General features: G+C 46.0%; 1 protein-coding gene across 2 annotated transcripts in view; it reads left to right on the plus strand.

Moving 5' to 3' along the window:
- Positions 1–17: 17 nt before the first annotated feature.
- The window catches only part of LOC122675719 (heat shock transcription factor 2 binding protein), a 79,397-nt gene continuing 59,020 nt past the window's right edge, over positions 18–20,394 (plus strand). The window contains exons 1-4 of one of the 2 annotated variants that reach the window (XM_043874740.1): positions 18–154; positions 899–1,153; positions 1,907–2,057; positions 15,198–15,301. In XM_043874740.1, the coding sequence (XP_043730675.1) occupies positions 1,118–1,153; positions 1,907–2,057; positions 15,198–15,301 (291 nt within the window). In that variant the 5' untranslated portion in view covers positions 18–154; positions 899–1,117. Of the gene's footprint in view, positions 208–898; positions 1,154–1,906; positions 2,058–15,197; positions 15,302–20,394 lie in introns of both variants that reach the window. The other variant, XM_043874741.1, reaches the window with a different exon arrangement.

The raw sequence follows: 20,394 nt of genomic DNA on the forward strand, positions 1-20,394 counted from the left end.
GCGTCACAAAGGCGCCGGCCGCCGCTCGCAGCGGGTTCTGGGAGCTAGGGCGGCTGCCCAGGCAGCCGGCTGAGCGGCGCATCCCTGGTTAGCGGCGCGCTTGTCCGCCTCTGCGGTCTCTCGGTAGCCAAAGCTCGTCGCCGTTGACGGCGAGGTTAGCCGGCGTTGCGTGTTGGCCGGGAAGAGTCCGATAGCCAGTTTTACGTGGTCTAGAATCTTTGCGCCCACTCCACTAAATCCCCGTCTAATTGGCAGTTGTTCCCCCGGGAGACGCGGCACCGAGTCTTGAAACGCTTTGGACTCCTCGGCCGCCAGGGCGGGGTGGAGGTGGGGGAGAGAGGATGCCCTTGGGAATTTTGGCGGGATGTTGTGGGCAGCCCCCTCGAGGGCGCTCTGGTCTCAGCGATCGGCGACCCCCAGTGCCCGGGTCCCGGCCGCGAGGATTGGGAGCGTGAACTTGAGGTCCGCCCGCGGGCCTAGAGGGCACCCACGCTGGGCACTTGGCCGTGTCAGCTCGCGGACAGCTTCAGACAAAGTCCTAGTGGTACAGTAACTGGTACCTTTGAACGCACGGACACTGTGCAAACTCAGTGGACGTGTAGGGGCAGCTGAATGGACTGGGCGATGTATCCCAGCTTACAGTAGCCGTTTCAGTTAGGTACCAGCGGACTGGACTAAGTCTCCCTATCGAGGGCAGACCTCGAGTAGTCTGTTGTCAGAAAGCTTTGGCCTTTGCTCATGGAGATGGGAGCTGAGTGCGGGAGCCAGGCGGTCAGCTGTTGGTTCCTTTGAACCTGTCACCCCTTGGTCTGACATCCCTCGCCAAACGGGAAAGGCCCTATTCGATTTATTTCACCGGACACTTACGCTAGGGTCTCACTGTCCTTGTATTTTGCAGCGAACAAAGTTTACGAGTTTGGTTAAGCCAGAAGAGCCAACGCGGGATCCCGCCGACCCACACTGGGTCTTTCAGCCGAGAATGCTTCGAAAACTGCGGGGCCTGAGCCTCGCGGCTCTCCGTACCTGACTCTCCGCGTGGGCGCGTTCCCGCGCTTTCTGGCGTGAGGGTCAGAGGGCGCGCCGCCGCGCAGGCGCAGGAGCTGAGGCCGCGGTAGTCATGAGCGAGGCTGGCAGCGCTGAGGAGGCTTGTCTGGTTAGTGCGGACATCCAGGTTTCGGCCTGTGGGCCCTAGCTGTCGCCCTCGGCTTTCCCACACCGCTCCTGGGTGCCGTCCAGTGTGCTCGGGAGGGCCCTGGGTGTCGTCCGCAGACAGCATGCCCTGGGTAGGGGATGGGAGGCAGCAATCTCTGCCTTGGAAAATTCTCCCAAATCCTCTGGGGTGCAGGTCCAGGGGGCCGCGCAGGGGGCGGTGGGCGTGCTCCTGTGACCCCCGGCCAGGCCGGGCCTGGCCGCCCACGAGGCCCTGGCCGTGTTGGACTTGTCAGCCTCAGGGGTGCCCGGTTGTCGTTTTCAGATCCTGGTTGTGTCCCCGGTCCTGGGGTTCCTGAGAGTCACCTAGCTTCCCTGTTTCCCCATTTCCCAGGGTTGTGGTCTGAATGAAGCAGGACGGCCCGCAAAGGGCCTGGCGCACCCAGTGCGCATCCACTCCGATGCCTTTTCCGCCTGATAGCTTGATGCCGGAGCATTAAGAAAAAGTTGCTGGCGTTTTCTTTGGGGTTCTGGAATAGGGCCTTGTTTGCACTTTAAAAAAACTGGCTCACAGTGTGAAGGCTGGGGCTTGAGCTCTCTGGGTGTAATATACATAGAAAACAGTACATTAGGTAAAGACGTGGTTTGACTATATTGAGCACAGGAGGCCTCAAAGAAAAGGAAGCAAGCTGAGTTGGGCTGCTGGTTTTAGTCATCTGAGGAGAACTGTAATCTTGAGATCTGCTTGTTTTCCTAGCACATGGGAACTAAAGAAGAATTTGTTAAAGTCAGAAAGAAGGACCTGGAACGACTGACAACTGAAGTGATGCAAATACGGGACTTCTTACCCAGAATACTAAATGGGGAAGTACTGGAAACCTTCCAGAAATTAAAGATTGTAGAAAAAAGTGAGTCATACTTCATCTTCAGCAGTCACTGATGGTGACAGCAGTGTGTTTCAGCAGGTTTACCTTATGTAAATAATTGGGAAGTGATTGTAAATAAAAGATACTGTTACAGTCTTTGTAATTACCTTTGGGAGAGTCAGATAAGACATAAGAAGGGGAGGGGCCCACAAATGAGTAACTTGTCCTTGTGTAGGTTCATGTTGGAGGAAGGGTTGCCAGATTTCTGAGTATCTGTTCCTAGCTCTTCACCTTTTGTCTTTGGGAGAAGGGTTTTATACTTTTGTTATTTAAAAGCTCTGTTCTAAACATTAAGTCCTTTCTTGTATAAATACATACAATCTTAGACAAGATCCTCTTATGCAAAGGATCCTTTCTTGTAAAAGAATCTTGCCATTTAGCAACCTTGCATGGATTCAGGCATGTCTGTAGAGATACGGTCTCTTGGTGGAGGAACTGCTCAGTTCTAGCACTGATTTAAGTTGCTAGAACTTGTCAGTTCAGGTTCTGAGATTTGAGCTCAGCCCTTGCATCAGGTATTGGTCTAGAAGCCTCTATTGGAGTTCTTGGGGCTGTTTTGGATTGATTCAGTTACTTGCCTGACACAGGCTGAGTTACTGTTAAATCAGCCATCAGTGGTTAAGGCTGGCTTAACTGTTACATCACTGCCTAGCTTCTAGAAGAGGTGTGTCTAGGGGGCCAGGTCATATCATTAGCCCTATCCAGACAAGAAGCTGTCTGGAGTCAACAGTACATGTTTCTGGTTTGTGGAGGAGCATCTGGTCACGGGGCTGGCATCCAGTTAGAAGCGAGAGTGCTGTGTTCCCATGGCACCCTGCCTGTTTATTCTCCCTTAGAAGTCCTCAGATGTACCCTCCCTGGCCTGTGGTGTGCTCTGCAAGGTGGGCTCCTGCAGACGGCTTGCCTCTTGCTTCCTTACTGGTTGCCAGTGAGGACTCACTGAGAGAAGGAAGCCATGGGCAGAAGGAGTTGGCGGTGTTTCCTCCTGCTCCCTCCACATCTGTGACCCGTGCCCAGGGGCCTCCTCCACATTCCCAGCTCTCACCGGGCTGTAGGAACACTGTCCCCTCTCCTCCTTTCAGCTGGAGGGCTGCTCCCAGTCCCAGGTGCCTTACCATCTTTGTCGGGTCTCTGGCCCCTGCTCGTCCCTTTGTAAGTAGTCCTTTCCATAAAGTCCACAGCAGGGTTTCTTTGTTTCCCCCAAGACATTGCCAGGTATGCCCCCATCACTGGTTACCATAGCTCCAGGTCACTGTCGACCTCCCGTACATTCAGCAGCCTCAGAAGAGCAGTCAGTCATCTTGGGTGCTTGTGTCTTTAGGGGAGGAGAGTGCTGACGAGCAGCTGAGGATGTTAGCCTGCTGGGTAGGTATACTTCTCACTGCAGATTAACACACTGGCATTCTGAAAAACACATCAGGGACTTCTCATGAGCTGTTTTAGCAAAAGTCAATTTTTGGAGATTAATTCTCTGTCAAAATCAAACTAGTGGTTACCAAAGCAAGGTCCGTAACTGCATTCGTGATGACGTGATCACAGGCAGACTTTGGGAGATCTTGCCTCACAGCCCTTGGCCTTCCCAGCCGTGTCATCACCTCCTTTCCCATCGGTCTTCTCAGTCTGCTTTTCGGGTTTGTCCTTCTCTGCAGCAGCCATCCAGCTAGTGGAGGAGCTCAGGCTCTTCTGCCCTCACCTTGTGGCCTCTCCGAGGGCAGTCTGTGCACTGGTAGCTTCAGTTGCCATGTTGATGCCAGTGGCTCCTAGGCTTTCCTCTAGCTTCCCCTCTTCTCCGGGGTCGGGGTCCTGTTTCTAACTCCTACTTGGCATTTGTTCTTACTTGTTTCACATTCACTTCAGGTTCTAAGTGTTTGTCTTAGTGTGATCGGCCTGCAGCCCTCAGGAAGGACCTGTGTTCTGACGAGGTCAGGTTACTGGATGGTTGCAGTGAGGGGGACCACTCACTGCAGCAGAGGAACTGTGGGCATCCTGCCACCAGAGGAAGAGACAAGTGTTGCTCTAGGATTTGGGATGGGGCGGAGTGTAGATGGCCTGCAGGCGAGGCTGTGTTCTCATGGGCTCCACGTGGAGTTGGGCTGTGTGTGAAGGGGTCCCCACTGGGTCTCACCACAGTGGCCCCAGGCCCTGTTTCCTTGGAAACTACAAAATGTAGATAGAAGAACATGAGGTCTAGGAACCTTTAATTTGAAGCCCTGCGGCCAGCTGGCTGTTCAGGCTGGGCTCCCTGTCACAGCAACTGCCATCCCACAGGCGAGTGCATGTGTTTCTTCTTCCTCACCAGTATAAGTCCAAACAGCAGAAGTTCTGGTAGTCTGGGGTTTTACAGGATAAAACAAACCAGCCGCCACTGAAGGAGGGGTCATCATGACAGTTTCCTCTTGCAGTGTGTCCTTGGTAGAAATATTGTTTCCTGCTAACTTGGCAGCCAGCTTTCTGTGTCTGTTCTCCAAGCCCAGCAGATTGCAGGACAGATTTTCACTTTCTCAGAGTGAGCCAGAGTTACTTTCTCACATCTGACTCATGCTATACCTCCCCCACCCCCCGGACACTGGACTTTCCCAGCCTCCCCAGGGCACTGACATCCAGACGGAGACCCAGGATCTTCCTTGTTGCCCACCTGTCTTCTCACTCTTCACTCCCCTTCTACCCCCTACCCATCTCCCAGTGAGTCTTGGACCTTTTTCCTCAGGGATGCATCAAGAATTCCTCAGCTGCTTCCACTGTCGCTGCCACCACCCATGGCCAGGCCCCTGTCATTTTGCTTGAATCCCTGCTTCCCGATAGCAGTCAGTCATTGCCACTCGCCAGTCCACTCTGAATACTGTAGCCTGATTGGTTTTTGACAGTTCAGTTCAATTTTGTCATTCCCCTGCTTACATCAGTTATCAGTGGCTTCTCCTTGCTCTTCGGATAAAGACCAAAAAAATCAAACCCCCACCCAAGCTCCCTCCCACCTTAAACCACAGCTTGAAAGGCTTTGTGTTGTTGGACTTAACCCCCTACCCAGACTCACTTCGTATCTAACCGCCTAACCATTATCTGTCTTCATGTTAGATGCTGTCATAATATCCTGAACTTTTCCTTCAGACAGTATGGTTTTAGCCCCCTCTTACAGTGTAAGTTGGTATATTCTCTGAGCCTGGCTGATTCCTTGAGGAATCGCATGAGCTGGAGCTCTGAGAACGGGTCCCTCAGAGCCTGTCCAGGGGTCGCAGGGCAACAGCAGGAGCTGTGTAGCATGCGTTTATCTCCCCTCTCCCTGGCCTGTGGTACAGGGGAGCTCCTGGCTTTGTGTGCCTCCCATCTTAACCAGAGACAAGGGCAATGTGAAGATCGGAGTGGGTGCTGGCAGGGAAGGAGGAGAGGGAAGCCACACACCCAACTGTAGGGCAGGTTTCTTCAGAGAACATATATTGGTGCTTTGGATGGGCTCAGGCTGCACAGGCCAGCCAGGAAATAGGATGGCGTGATGGGTGTCAGGTCTGCCTTTCGCATAGGAACTTAGTTTCCTTTGGGAAACTGGGCAGATAGGTGGTAGAGACTGGAATAATCCTGCAAGGGTATTGCCTGAGAATCTTTAGGGAACAGATGAGCATCGAGGGCAGAGGCAAGATTAGAAGGAAAAGGGGAAGACTTTTTAGGCTAGGATGCAGCATGTATGAAAGCCACAAATGGGAGTGAGCAGGGTTGGGTATCGATTAAGCTCATTTTCCTGCTTGACAGGTGGAATAGATATTGGGGTATGTCAGAAAATGATGTCAGAAAATGTGAGCAGTTTATAGAAGACAAAATAATGATGGATTATTTTAAATTTGAAAGGAGAGGCAGTTGGAAATGAGCACATGGAAATGACACCTAATAGTGATCAAAAGGACATTTTCAGGGGAATGATTTTGTATCTGAGTGTAGGACATGTTGAGGACTTGGTTGGCAGATGGAGAATTAATGTAGAATGCTTGTCAAGGAAGGTCTCAACTTTACGTGAGGGTGTGGACTCTGCCTTGTGACAGGATGTGAGGGGAAATGGTTGGTCCGAGAGTAACTGGGGGCCAGGCGCAGCAGGAATCCGAGGACAGAGTCCTCTGCAAGCTGCTGCTCATGAACGTCTACGAGGGTGGCAGCACTCAGCTCCCTGCAGGTGTCGGGGTTTAAAAGTGCCGTCCTCTTTGGCACGTGCTTGGCCTAGGCGTGGCTGGGACTGGGACGCCCTCCCTCAGGTGGAGGGGCCCTGGCCGTCCAAGTGATAACTGCGGGGCTGCACAGTCCTCACCGCGGGTGTGGCTGCCGGCTGCAGAGTTGTGCTGCGGGTGGGGAGGGGTCAGCCCTTCTGATTCCCGCGTTGTTCAGGATCAGCTGTGCCCTGTGGAAGTGAGCTCACCCCTTCTCTCCCATCCCTCCCGGGCTTATTCTTCCAGCAATCAAGGAGTTACTACCACATCAGTGTGTGTCAACAATTTGTTTTAAACTGGGAGAGTCCTGCCTTTTTTTTTAATTTAAATTAAAGTTTATGTAGTATGTGGTTGTTCAACCAGTAAAATAAATGGAGGTTGTATTTTATGCATAATTATTTGAAAAATTCAGTTTTGTAACACTTATTTTTAAAATCAGTGGGTACAATGAAGGTGTTTTGATGAAAACAAAAGTGTACTATTAGAGATTTTGGAAGACAGTTGTAGTACCATCCTCAATGTCCTATTTCTGTTTTCATGCTACTGTTTTTTTTTTGATCACACTGTGCAGTTTGTGGGATTGTGGTTCCTGGTGAGTGAAAGCTCAGAGTCCTTGCCACTGGACTGCCAGGAAATTCTCTCTAGTTTCACTTTTAATTTTGGTTGTTAAGTGGCAAGAAAAAGACAAATCCCAGAGATGAGTTGCAAATGAGAAGCTTTTAAACAGCTCACCTTGCAACATCAGGATGGTTTTCAATAAACTGATCTTGAAGCTTGCAATCAGCGGGGTCAGATATTATGTGTCTCAATTAAGTCGCAAAGTCTAATTTCTTGTCTTTCGTAGTTGACTGGTGTTCATTTTGGAAAGGCCACTCAGCCTGTTTAAACTTTCATTGTCTTATAGAAAATACTGTCCAAATGCATTATGTTGCATTTGAGATGCTAAATGATACACTCTGAGGACAACTTGCCACCTTAGTGGTGTTTTGTCAGAGGCATCTGAATTATTTAATTTTACATGTTGACACCAGACATAAACTGCAGTCTCATTGCTGACATTTTAAAATTTGCAGCATTAGTTTTAACTTTAAAAACTTCCTTGTTTGAATAAGTATGTTTAAATGTCAGCCCTGTGAACCAACTTGATTTGTACATTGACTCTCAGCAGTGAATACAAAGTAGTGCAGCCATGATATGCTGAAGAATTATTTGATAGTTTTTTAGCCGTGGAAAAAAATCACTTTGTATCATTTAAAATCTGTACAGCGGCACCTTGCCTCTGTGAGCACGGTGCAGTAGCACTTGCTGTGATGGGGGTGGTGTTGTATAATCCATGCTGTCTGTGTCTGTGTTACGAATAGCCACCAGCCATCTGTGCCAGACTGACCCAGTGCCGTTTATCGGAAAGACAGTTTTTCCTCCTGTGCTAGTGTCTTTTGTCATAGTGGCTATTTATGGATGGATCTGAGTCTCAGTTCTTTATTAGTTTTATGATTTATTGTAAAATTAGTTTTAGGTATTAGTCTTTATTAGTTTTTGTATTGATTTTCTACTTGGTGATTTTTTTTACTCTAGCTCCCTGATGAAACTCTCTTGTTGCTTGTTTCTGGAACATACTGATCACAGTTATTTCAGAGTTTGAGTGTGATAAATCTCTCTGGATCACCTGTTGATCTGCTTGTATTATCTATTTTTCCTCTTGGTGGTCATGGTAATTTTTTTTATTATCATTATTGATTAATGGATTAAAAAAAAATGGAGTGTGTCGAGGCTCTGGAAAGTGATATTTTTCTCCAGCAAGGATCTTCCCCCCTGGCTTCTCTCAGGATGGAGTCCGAGTAGATCACTGTAACCCAGTCGGGTTGAGCTGGTTCATGGCTCATTTCGGTTTGAGCTGGCCTGTTTCTAGTTCTTTCTCCCTCTTAGGGTTTTGGTTCTTCTGGGGGATCTAACTGAGAACTTGAGGCGTTTCTCAGAGTCCTTCTGTCCAGGAGGCTCTGACCTTCAGTTCTGATCTCTCCAGTGCCATAAGACTGCTGATAGCTCTGCATGGCCTCCTGGGCGCTCTCCACTCCCCCTCCCCCCAACGCCTTCCTCTGTAGCCACTCTACCCTTACATGCTGCTGGGTGCCTGTGGGGTCTCAGCTGTCTCATAACTCTGTGCTCGATTCCCTCTGCCTGGCGAGAGGCTCTTCCTGGCCTTGCCGCTTCTGCCTGTGCTGCTCTTGAGTGTGTAGGTGTCTGGGGAAGAGCGGCCGCCGGAAGGGTGGGCTTGTTCCTTCAGTGCACCCCCTCTCCTCTGGGGAGTCCTGGCTCTCCAGGCCTGTGTGGTGTGCTGACTCAGATGCTCTGAAACAGCTTTTTGTGGTTTGTTCAGATTCTACTTCCTACTTGTTCTTGGAGGACGATTGAACTGTTCAGTCACTGTGCTAGCTGGAAATGGAAGTTCTTCCATCTATGTTGTTATGATTTTTAAATTGTTACAAATATATTGGGATGTCATACAGAAAATACAGGAGACATTCTAAAGATACATGACAATTAAATGCAATACCTGAAGCTGGGCCTGATGCTGTACCTTGAAGGAAAAAAATACTATAAAGGGCAATCTTAGGTCAAATGACAAAATTCTAATGTCCATGGTAGATTAGATAAAGGTATTAATTTGTCTGAAGTTGGCAACTGTTTATACTGGGTATCTAGGACAGTATCCCTATTCTTAGAAAATATTCCCTGAAGTATTCAGAAGTAAAGAATCGTGCTAGTGTAACTTACCCTAAACTGGCCGAAAAATATAGTGTGTATGTGCTTGTGTATGGTCCAAATGATGAGCGAATGTGGTGAAATGTTAACTGTAGGTAAGTCTGTGTAATGGGTACCTGGATATTCTTTGTATTATTTTAATCCAATTAATTTAAGTTTGAAATTATTTCCAAATAAAACATTGAAAAAACATATTATAAAATGGAAATACTGATTAAATGTTTACAGAACTATAAGCATCCCTGAGGTACTTGGGTTCTTAGCAGTGGGGTTTGGAAAGCACTGCACTCCATGACTTCTAAAGCATTTGTGGAGTTGTTTGGAGATTAATTTCCCAGGAGTTTGATATGAATGAGAAGGGGGACCTCTGTTTCTGCCCAGAGAAGAATTATTCTGGCCCAAAGAAATATGAACTAGAGAAAGAATCATTAGAATATAGGATAATCATTAAAGAGTGAGTGCCAAGAAGAGATGTTTTTTTAAAGGCATGATGATTTATCACTATTTTCTATTTTGGCTGTGGTCTTCATTGTGGCACGTGGGCTTCTCCAGTTGCAGTGCTCTGGCTTTTCTCGTTGTGTCCTGGGGGCTCCAGAGCAAGGCTCAGTAGTTGCCCCACAGCGTGTGGGATCCTCATTCCCTGACCTGAGGTCAAACCCAAGTCTGTTGCATTGGACGGCAGACTCTTACCCACTGGACCACTAGGGAAATTGCCCCAAAAAGAGATTTAATTTGACCAGAAGTTTATTATTAGCTTCCCTGATGGCTCAGATGGTAAAGAATCTGCCTGCAATGTGGGAGTCCCGGGTTCAATCCCTGGGTTGGGAAGATCCTCTGGAGAAGGGAATGGCAACATACTCCAGTATTCTTGCCTGGAGAATCCCATAGACAGAGGAACCTGGTGAGCTACAGTCCATGGGGTCGTAAAGCGTTGGACACTACTGAGTGACTAACACTTTCCTTTATTGTGGTCCAGATGAAGTATTAGCAGAATGTATCAAGTCCAAGTCCTTGCAAGAAACAGAAGACATAAACAGAGTATCATGAGGACAAACCAAGGTGGCCAATCTTGGGCACCAGCAGTTGGGAAGCAAAGGCCCAGGACCTGGAGGAGTGGAGGCGCTGTGGCCTCCCAGAGAGCGGGCAGGCTGGCAGGACGGTGGCTGCTTGGCATGGCCAGAGCCTCAGCTGCTTGAGCCTGGCAGGGGCCATGTGGTGGGGAAGCAGATGTCCCGATCTGCCTCCTGTTCTATTTCCTGGGGGAGGCCTACTTTCCAAATTCAGCAGGAATCCATAAGCAAGGGAGGCTGGCTGCTATGGACATTGACTTCAAGCCTCTTACCTGTTGGGCCATAGCAGATTGGAGAGATCTGAAGGGCACGTGGGGACTGTCCAGAATACACGGGATGGGAAAGGAGAAAATTGACTGTTAGGGGCTCATGGGCTGAGGAGCAGACAGCTAGCCAAGGTGGAAGCGGTAGAGACTTGTTGCTCAGTTGTGTCTGACTGTGCAACCCCATGGATGGCAGCATGCTAGGCTCCCTTGTCCTCCACTATCTCCCAGAGCTTGCTCAGATTCTTGTTCATTGAGTTGGTGATGCCATCCAACCATCTCATCCTCTGTTGCCCGCCTTCTCCTCCTGCCCTCAGTCTTTCCCAGCATCAGGGTCTTTTCCAGTGAATCAGCTCTTCTCATCAGGTGGCCAAAGTATTGGAGCCTCTGCATCAGTCCTTCCAATGAATATTCAGGGTTGATTTCCTTTAGGGTTGACTGGTGTGATCTTCTTACAGTCCAAGGGACTCTCAAGAGTCTTCTCTAGCACCACAATTTGAAAGCATTAGTTCCTCAGTGATCAGCCTTATTTATGGTCCAGTTGTCACGTCTGTACGTGACTACTGGAGAAACCATAGCTTTGACTATACAGACCTTTGCTGGCAAAATGATGTCTCTGCTTTTTAATATGCTGTCTAGGTTTGTCATAGCTTTTCTTCCAAGGAGCAAGCATTTTTTAATTTCATGGCTGCAATTACTGTCTGCAGTGATTTCGGAGCCCCAGAAAAATAAAATCTGTCACTGTTTCCACTTTTCCCCCATCTATTTGCCATGAAGTGACGGGACTGGATGCCATGGTCTTAGTTTTTTCGAATGTTGAGTTTTAAGCTGGCTTTTTTTTACTCTCCTCTTTCACCTTCATCAAGAGGCTCTTTAGTTCCTCTCTGCTTTCAGTTCACTCCTGACTACCCAGTTATTAACATACTTTATGCTAATAAATGAAAAGCAAAAGTCCCTAACTCTTTGCTTAGGCAAACATTTTATCAGAATTCATTTGAGTTCAACAAGATTGATCCTAGCTTTTTTGTGATAGAATTAAGTTGATATTCAATCAGGTAGGTATTCATTGTATGCTGGGTATTTGTTAAGCTCTGCTAGGTGACCTGGGGATACACACAGGATAAAGTCAGATCCTGTTCCTTGGTAATTCACAGGTAGACTGAGGAGCTTCTGCGTGGAGATGCGAAAAGATAGTGCCAAGTACAGTGGCGGCACCAGCCCAGGAGAGATTTGTATTAGTCATGTGTTCTTCTTCTTAGGAAACAGTGCTCCAGTGGCCTTTACGTTAGAAAAAGCAGCAGATTTTTGGCAGCACAGGAAGAAAAAAAATGCTGCTTCCATATTCTTGTTCCAGCTCTCCTCCCCTACTCCTTTTGGTTTGTTTAAAAAATTGGATAGCCAATTAAAGTGTTGTTTGGCTAGAAATGCATTTAAACTCTTTAACTGAGGATTTTTTTTTTAATGAAACCTAGAATATTCTCATTTTTTCACTTTATCAACTTAAATATTTTGACAGGCTGATTAGGTTAAAATGAAGTCTTTAGAATAAGTCCTAGTCCAGTGTGACTGGTATCCTTATTAAAAGAGGAAAACTGGACACCGAAGCTGGAGTACACGGAGGGAAGGTGACGTGAAGAGATGAGGAGGCCAGGCAAAGGGGAGGCGGGTGAGATTCCGCTGCCACAACCCAGGGACGCCTGGGCCACCAGTAGGTGGGAGAGGCGGGGAAGGATCCTTTCTCCACAGGTTTCAGAGCAAGTGTGTCTCTGCTGACACCTCAATTCTGAGCTGCAGCCTCCAGAACAACGTGAGGATGAATTTCTGGTCTAAGCCACCCAGTCTGTGGGCTTTGTTAGGGTAGGTCTAGGGAACTAATACATCATCCAGATCTTGGCTCATGGTAAGGATGAACTCTTACTATGAGACGAGATGATGTCTGACTCTTTGCGACCCCATGGACTGTAGCCTCTCTGTATCCTTCCTGTGAATAAGTTGATAGTCATTCTCATGTTATTAAAGCTATCAAAGAAGAATTCTGAGTTTCTGAAGATAAATAGATGTTGAAATGGCCTGTGAGATTGTTTCTGTATGTCAGTTGTCTTGGCCATCCTTTTACTCAGTTAAAGGTTAACAGATTTTTCTTCATTTTGAGTGCTGAAGCTTAGCAATTGAAATCCAGTCTAAGCTGGGTGGCAGCCTCTTTTCGTGCTCTAATACTGAGACTGGGTAAGATAATGTCTTGACCATTATGTACTGTTGTTTCGTCTCTAAGTCCTGTCCAACTCTTTGTGACCCCATGGACTGTAGCCTGCCAGGCTCCTCTGTCCATGGGGTTTCCCAGGCAAGAATGCTGGAGTGGGTTGCCATTTCCTTCTCCAGTGGATCTTTCTGACCCAGGGTTTGAACCCTTGTCTCCTGCATTGGCAGGCAAATTCTTTACCACTGAGCCACCAGGGAAGACCATATAATGCACTGTATGTATTAGTGTATTATTTCTGTCTCTGATTAAAAAAAAAAAAACTGTAGAGAATGAGACATAAAATAGCCAAGCTTTTTCTCTATTCAAGGATTAGCAGAAGACTATATAAAGAAGTGAAGTTCGTTTACGTGACAGGTATTTATAAAGTGCCACCAGGTGCCATGTCCTAGGCATGTCGCACATGTTCTAAGTATGTGGGATTACCAGCACACAGGAGGATGCACTTTAGGACGCATGCTCTAGGGGCCAAGCTGCACAAGCGAGTTTTGTCAGGAGGTGGCGGCAGTGCTCCAGTCCGGCCACCAGGTGGCGGCCTCCTCCTGAGAGCTGGGAGTGGGTGGGTGGCAGCCCTGACACAGCTTTTGAATACTGTGGGGTCGAATGGGACGGTTTAACCGCATCCTTTTGTTGTGTTAACGTACAGTAAAGTCATTAGCAGTTTGTAGAGTGAGAGATTATGACATTATTATAAAGAGTCTTCTGAGTGGTCTTAATTCCTCCATAGTTTTACACGTAAGACTTGTAGGAGTGTGATTTCCTATCTTCTTTACCGTGTTTGAGGAATATACAGTTTAGTAATAGAAGAAAACATTTTAAAAGAAGTTTACATTAGAAAGTTTACATTAGAAACATTTCTAATGTTTACATAAGAAAACATTAATTAAAAGTTAAATGCAAAGAAAAAGTTTTATGCCATTAATAATTTTATCTTTTTTTTTTTTCATTTTTTTTTGTCTGCGACCATTTGCAGTTCACATTTCATTCATAATTATCTATGTTTTCGTTTAACATTGTTACAAAATGCAGATATGTAGTTTTCAAAGCATAGCACTTGATCAGTATAGTTGGTTTTTTGGGTGGCAAGGACTAGTGGGACAAAATAAAGATTTCCAGTGCAAGTCATGTGCGAGATACATCCTAAAAGGGCAGAACAGAGAACTGGGAAGGAGAAGAAGGGGTCCCGTGCTGTTTCACCTGTTTCTAAGAAACTTACTTTAAGAGAAACTTTGCCAGCCGCTTCACAATCATTAACTGAATATCTAGCTTTAGGTTTTAATCTCCTGCTCTGGCAAAGGATCTCCGGAAAATGTGATGAAAGTGTCAGTTGCTCAGTTGTGTCTGACTCTGTGACCCCGTGACTCTGTGACTGGAAATGGCAACCCACGCCAGTATTCTTACTTGGAGAATTCCGTGGACAGAGGAGCCTGGTGGGCTACAGTCCATGGGGTCGCAAAGAGTCAGACACAGCTGAGCGATTTCCACTCCCAAGGAATTCTGGTGTGCTGTAAAGTCTGAGAACCAATGTCCCAAAGTGTTCCTGCTTCAGTGAAGTTACACCAGTAGCTCTGAGCAGACGTCCACTCAGGTTTTGGTATATGTTAGCTTTGAAACGCGATATCTTAGTCTTTGGGATCAAGGCACTTAAAGCTTTTTTGTTTTTTAAATGGTTAACGCTTTAATAGTAGACTGTGTTTTTACAGGCAACCAATTAGACTAATGAGCCATTTAAATTTCTTTACTTAAAACCAGTATTCAGGAAAGGTTTACCCCAAATGCAGCCTCGCACTGCTGACCGCGACTACGTGCAGATGTCAGTGAGCATGCCATCAGCATGCTGTGCTGTGTGTGAGTGAAGCGAGGCCCCCCGACCCTGAGCCCCGGGCCCTGGCGAACAGAGATCAATGATTGTTCACCAGAGGCACTTCAAACTTTGAGTTACCTTTTTTCTTGGCTTTCTGAATGTCAGAATTTCTGTAGCATACTATTTTTTATTTAAACTCATGAACACGGATGCCTTTTGGGACTTTTGTTGACCATGTGGCTCATCATCTGGGCGAGGACGGTGGCGAGGAAGCGTGCCCTCCTCCCCGCCTCTCACTGTGGCCTTTTCTGTTCTCGTCTCTGTGGCTGTTGCCTCACTGCTCCATTGACAACGGCAGCAGCTGTTGTCGTGGAGCCAGTCTGCCAGCGGGTGAGACGAGTGTGTGAATCAGCCCGGCTGGCACCATCTCCTTGCTGAACTGCCTTCTGCTTTTTATGGAGCACATATGAGTGTGTGCCACGAGACAGTCGGGCTGCCCAGCCCTGCCCGCACTCCTTTAAACAACACACTTTCCTAAAAGTCTGGCAGTGAAATGAAGTCTTAAGAATGTAAAGCAGAAACCAAGGTGCTTTCTGCTATGGGCAAAAAGGTGACAAAAACTTAAAAAGCAGGACGTTAGAATCTTGGTTATCCCAGCACTGGTTATGTGAGTAATCCTACCTAAGCAATCAGGCTTTCCTAAAAGAAAATTAAGCAAAATGCACAGTCAGGAGAGATCAGTGACTTGAAATACTGAGTATTCTTGTGTCTCTTGTAGACCTGGAGAGGAAGGAGCAGGAGTTAGAGCAACTGAGGATGGACTGTGAGCACTTCAGAGCCCGCCTGGAGTCTGTGCAAGCGGACAGTGTGAGGGAGAAGAAGGTACGATGCTCACCAGGCCACGGGAAGCACCCGAACCATGCTTGTGGCCACAGTCTAGCCCTTACGCCTCAAGACATTGTATTTTTAAATGTATTTATTCTGAATGGGTTGGAAAACAGTTGATCATTTGGATTTGACAACCATGTAACATGGAGGCTGTCTACTTGGTGCCTTTCGATAGGCACTTGCTGTTAATTTCTGTGTTAAAAGACCAATCCATGTCATTAAAATTCATAATATAATAATCCAGAAACAATCATGCATGTAATGATTTGTAATCAGAGTTAGATATATAAATAGAAATATCTGTAATTAGGAGGTCACTTCTGATAGTTTGGAAATAACCAGTTGCATTTCATTTTAATATTTGGGGAGACTAATAATATTTCTTAAAAACTATACATTTTCTTTTCATGGAATAAGTTATTTCCTTTTCTATAAAGCTAGAGCTATTTGGCCACTTCTGCTGAAGTTTGGCACTTGACTGTACTTTTATTCTTGAACAGTATGGTAGAAATTGGTGACGGCATCGAGGACGTGCTGTTACCTGTGTTACCTGTGTGCTGGGAGGTGTCGCGACTGTCCGTGCCGCTCACGGGTTTCTGCAGCACTGCTGGGTCAGCAGGTGCTGTGAGCCTGGAGAGATGCTGGGAGCCGGGCTGGGTCCCACCGCCTGTGTGCTCAGCTCCGCCTCACACCTCCTCCTTGTGTGGACAACTTCTGAGTGTCTGTGGCTAAAGTGGGGGGTTCCCCAAGCTGCTGGATTTTGTATAGACTTCATTTTTTCCCCACAGTACTTAATTGTTTATTTATCAAGAAAAACTGTTCCTTAGCCCAGATATTCATAATTTCATAGTTCAGGAATACAGGTAAGTGACAAACTTACGTGGAACTCAACCCAGAGACATTCCTTACATTCCAGAATCATATTGCAATCTGAAAGATAGCAGCCTTCCTCGTGGCTGCAAAGTCTTTTATGGAATATCTGTAGAAATTTCTGCATATGCCTTCTTTTGTGGTTCAGCCAAAGCAAGCTTACAGAAAGCTGCAACTCCCAGGCTTACAGCGAGTGCTCCAGCAATGTGAGACTGCAGATGCTTGGCCATAGGACTGTGCGTCTGAAGTTTCATCAAAGAACTGGAGGCCCTGCTAGTTTTTCTCCTTGACTGCTCAATAATGACGTCCTTCCAGACTGATAGACTTTAATATCAAATAAGTAGGGAAGATCAGGGAAAGAGTTTCAGTCTCAAAACTGTTAGGTTGTGTGTCACTTATCGAAAGCTGACGTTGTAGCTCAGTCATACTCGATTTAGATCATGATAGACTAAGATGGGTGCATGATTAATTTGTCTGGACCTAAAAGTTTCATTGTCTAAAAGAAGTTGACCTGCAGGATTTGGATAAATGTGAACAATGCAATCCACTGGTTCAGTACTCCTTAAAATGCCGGGACATCTTTGCTAAGGCTGAAGCTTAAATTGGGCAGAATCTTAGATTTCTTATTTCTTAAATTGATAAACATAGGAAAAAATACATGTTTTGCTGTCATTTTAGATGTTATGCTAAAAATAAGCCACCCTGGGAAAGTGCCAGAATAAAGGACAAGTGGCTGCAGTGAGGTAGTGCCAGGTCACAGCATGGTTCTGCCCAGACACTTTGACCTTAGTTAGAATGGGGGCATATTTGAGGTTAAACTATTTCCAGTTAAGTTTCCTGTTTAATAGTCCCTCCTGTTTAACAAGGGTGGGAGGCCCTGCGAGTGTGCTGTGATAGGGCTTGTCTCTTCCTGCTGTAGGGAGCTGGCCGCTGCCTTTTCTGCCCAGGGCTGAACAGATCGTGCAGCTAGACTCTGCAGGCTTATTTTAGAGTTGAGGAACCAGCAAAGAATGCAGGACAGGATCCTGAATTAGAGCATTGCTGGTAAGACTTCAGTCTGGGGGAAAGTCATGGGGAGAATGCAGACGTCACTCAAACCAGCATGTAAGGAAAGACCAGAAGTCAGAGTGTGGACTCAGAATTCTAAAGATGTGCGCTGACCCCCAGAGCTTAGTCCCAGGGACCAGCAAAGCTTGGCTCACACGCCCTGTTGAGGTGTTGCCTCAGTGGGGTCAGTGGAGGAGCCTCGATGGCCTTGATGTGATCTCGGAGGGGGGCTGGGAGAGTTCTGGCAGTGGCAGCCTTTGAACTTGAGAGAAGAGAGAGCCAGTGAATTGTTGGGGGATATCTCTCTGAATGACTTGGAAGGTTTGCTGTTGTTATAAAGCCAGCTGTGGCTTCCCACCATGTCTCTGCTGGCTGAGATTTTAGTACCTGACTGTGCTTCCCCGAGTGTGTGTGGACCGGTCACAGACAATGGACAGAGTCCCCGTGTTCCCTCCAAGGAGCTGCATGTTTGTGGCTTACTTATGGCTTCATTTTCGGTGTGTTCTCTTAGGGTGGCATCTTTCATAGTAAACCAACTTAAATTCAGACTGCTAGTTTTGGTTTGTTGTTGCTGTTCAGTAGCTCAGTCATGTCTGACTCTTTGGGACCCATGGACTGTAGCATGCCAGGCTTCCCTGTCCATCACCAACTCCCAGAGCTTGCTCAAACTCATGGGCATCGAGTCGGTGATGCCATCCAACCATCCCATCCTCTGTTGTCCCCTTCTCCTCCTGCCTGCAATCTTTCCCAGCATCAGGGTCTTTTCCAGTGAGTCAGTTCTTTGCATCAGGTGACCAAAGTATTAGAGTTTCAGCCTTAGCATTGGTCCTTCCAATGAATATTCAGGGCTGACTTCCTTTAGGATTGACTGATTAGATCTCCTTGCAGTCCAAGGGACTCTCAAGAGTCTTCTCCAACACCACAGTTCAAAGGCATCAATTCTTCAATGCTCAGCCTTTTATTGTCCAACTCTCACACCCATACATGACTGCTGGAAAAACCATAGCTTTGACTGTATGGATCTTTGTAGGCAAAGTAATATCTCTGCTTTGTAATACGCTGTCTAGGCTTGTCATGGCTTTTCTTCTAAAGAGTAAGCGTCTTTCCTGGCTGCAGTCATGAAATACAGTTTTGGTTATCTATATTTAGTTTTTAACCTGTTAGGAAAGAGTCACTACTTTTCTGATAATAAATGGAAAGTTGTTGCAAACATTGTATATTATTTCAGGAAAATTTTTAAAGAAAAATTAACTGATAATATAGTTCAGTTAAAATCAGAAATGAACCTCACAAATATCACAGTTTAAATATTCTCCCATTTAAGGACATTTGGGTTATTTCCTTTTTTTTTTATTGTTGGTATTGTGAATAAAGGTATTATGAACATCTGTATGTAGGTTTTTGTGTGAATGTATGTTTCCATTTCTCTGGGCTAAATGCCCAAGAGTGCAATTACTGGGTTGCATGGTAGGTGCATGTTCAATTTTGTAGGAAATTACCCAGTTGTTTTTCAGAGTGGTCATACCATTTCATATCATCACCAGCAGTGCTGAGTGATTCACTTCCTCCACATCCTGATTAGCATTTGGTGTTCTCACTGTTTTTTATTCTAGCTGTTCTGATAGATGTGTTGCAGTTTTTAATTTGCATTTCCCTGTTGGCTAGTAATGCTGAACATCATTTCATGTGCTTATTTGTTGTCTATATATTCTCCCCTATACAATATCTGTTTATGTCTTTTAACCATTTTCTAGTTGGATTTTTTTTAACTGTTAAATTTGAAGAGTTCTTGATATATACTAAGATCCTCTATGACACACCTCCTAGAATAGTGGAAATAAAAACAGAAATAAACAAATGGGACTTAATTAAACTTAAAGCTTTTGCATGGCAAAGGAAGCTATAAACAAGATGAAAAGACAGCCCTCAGAATGAGAGAAAATAATAGCAAGTGAAACAACTGACAAGATTAATCTCTAAAATATATAAGCAGCTCATGGAGGTCAATACCAGAAAAACAAACAACCCAATCAAAAATTGGGCAGAAGACCTAAAAAGATTTATCCAGAGAAGATTATCCAGATGGCTAATAAGCACAGGAAAAGATGTGTTTTCATCTCAACATTGCTCATTATTAGAGAAATGCACATTAAAACTACAATGAGATATCACCTCACACTGATCAGAATGGCCATCATCAAAAAATCTACAAACAATAAATGCTGGAGAGAGGATATGGAGAAAAGGGAACCCTCTTGGATTTTTGGTGGGAATGTAAACTGATACAGCCATTATGGAGAGCAGTATGGAGATTCCTTAAAAAAATAGGAATAAAACTACCGTATGAGCCAACAATTCCACTACTGGGCATATACCCTGAAGAAACCACAGTTGAAAAAAGCACATGTACCCCAGTGTTCACTGCAGCACTATTTGCAGTAGTTAGGCCATGGAAGTGATCTAGATGTCTATCGACAGATGAATGGATACAGAAATTATGGTACATATATACAATGGAATATTACTCAGCTATAAAAAAAGAACACATTTGAGTCAGTCCTAAAGAGGTGGAGGAACATAGAGCCTATTATACAGAGAGAAGTAATTCAGAAAGAGAAAGACAAATATTGTATATTAACACATATATATGGAATCTAGAAAGATGATACTGATGAGCCTATTTTCAGGGCAGCAGTGGAGATCCAGACATAGAGAACAGACTTTCGGACACAGTTGGGGAAGGAGAGGGTGGGGCAAAGGGAGAGAGTAGCGTGGAAACATACACATCACTGCCTGTAAAGTAGAGAGCCAGTGGGAATTTGCTGTGTGACGCGGGGAGCTCAGCCCGGTGCTCTGTGACGACCTGGAGGGGTGGGGTCGAGTGGGGGTGGGAAGGAGGTTCAGGAGGAAGGGGCACATGGATGCCTACGGCTGATTCATGCTGCTGTCTGGCAGAAACCCACACAAGGTTGTAAAGCAACTATCCTTCAATTAAAAATAAATTAACTAAAAGATAAAGTGTTCTTGATACATTCTAGATGAAAGGTGAGTGTTATTGTGAATGGGATTATTTTCTTTTAGTTCTTGATATCATTGTACAGTTTGTACAGCCCTGTGTCAGGGCATATCTGTCTGCATCCGCCAGATGTGACCACAGAAGACAGTTCTGA

Source organism: Cervus elaphus, chromosome 19 (assembly GCF_910594005.1).
Source record: "Cervus elaphus chromosome 19, mCerEla1.1, whole genome shotgun sequence".
NCBI lineage: Eukaryota > Metazoa > Chordata > Mammalia > Artiodactyla > Cervidae > Cervus > Cervus elaphus.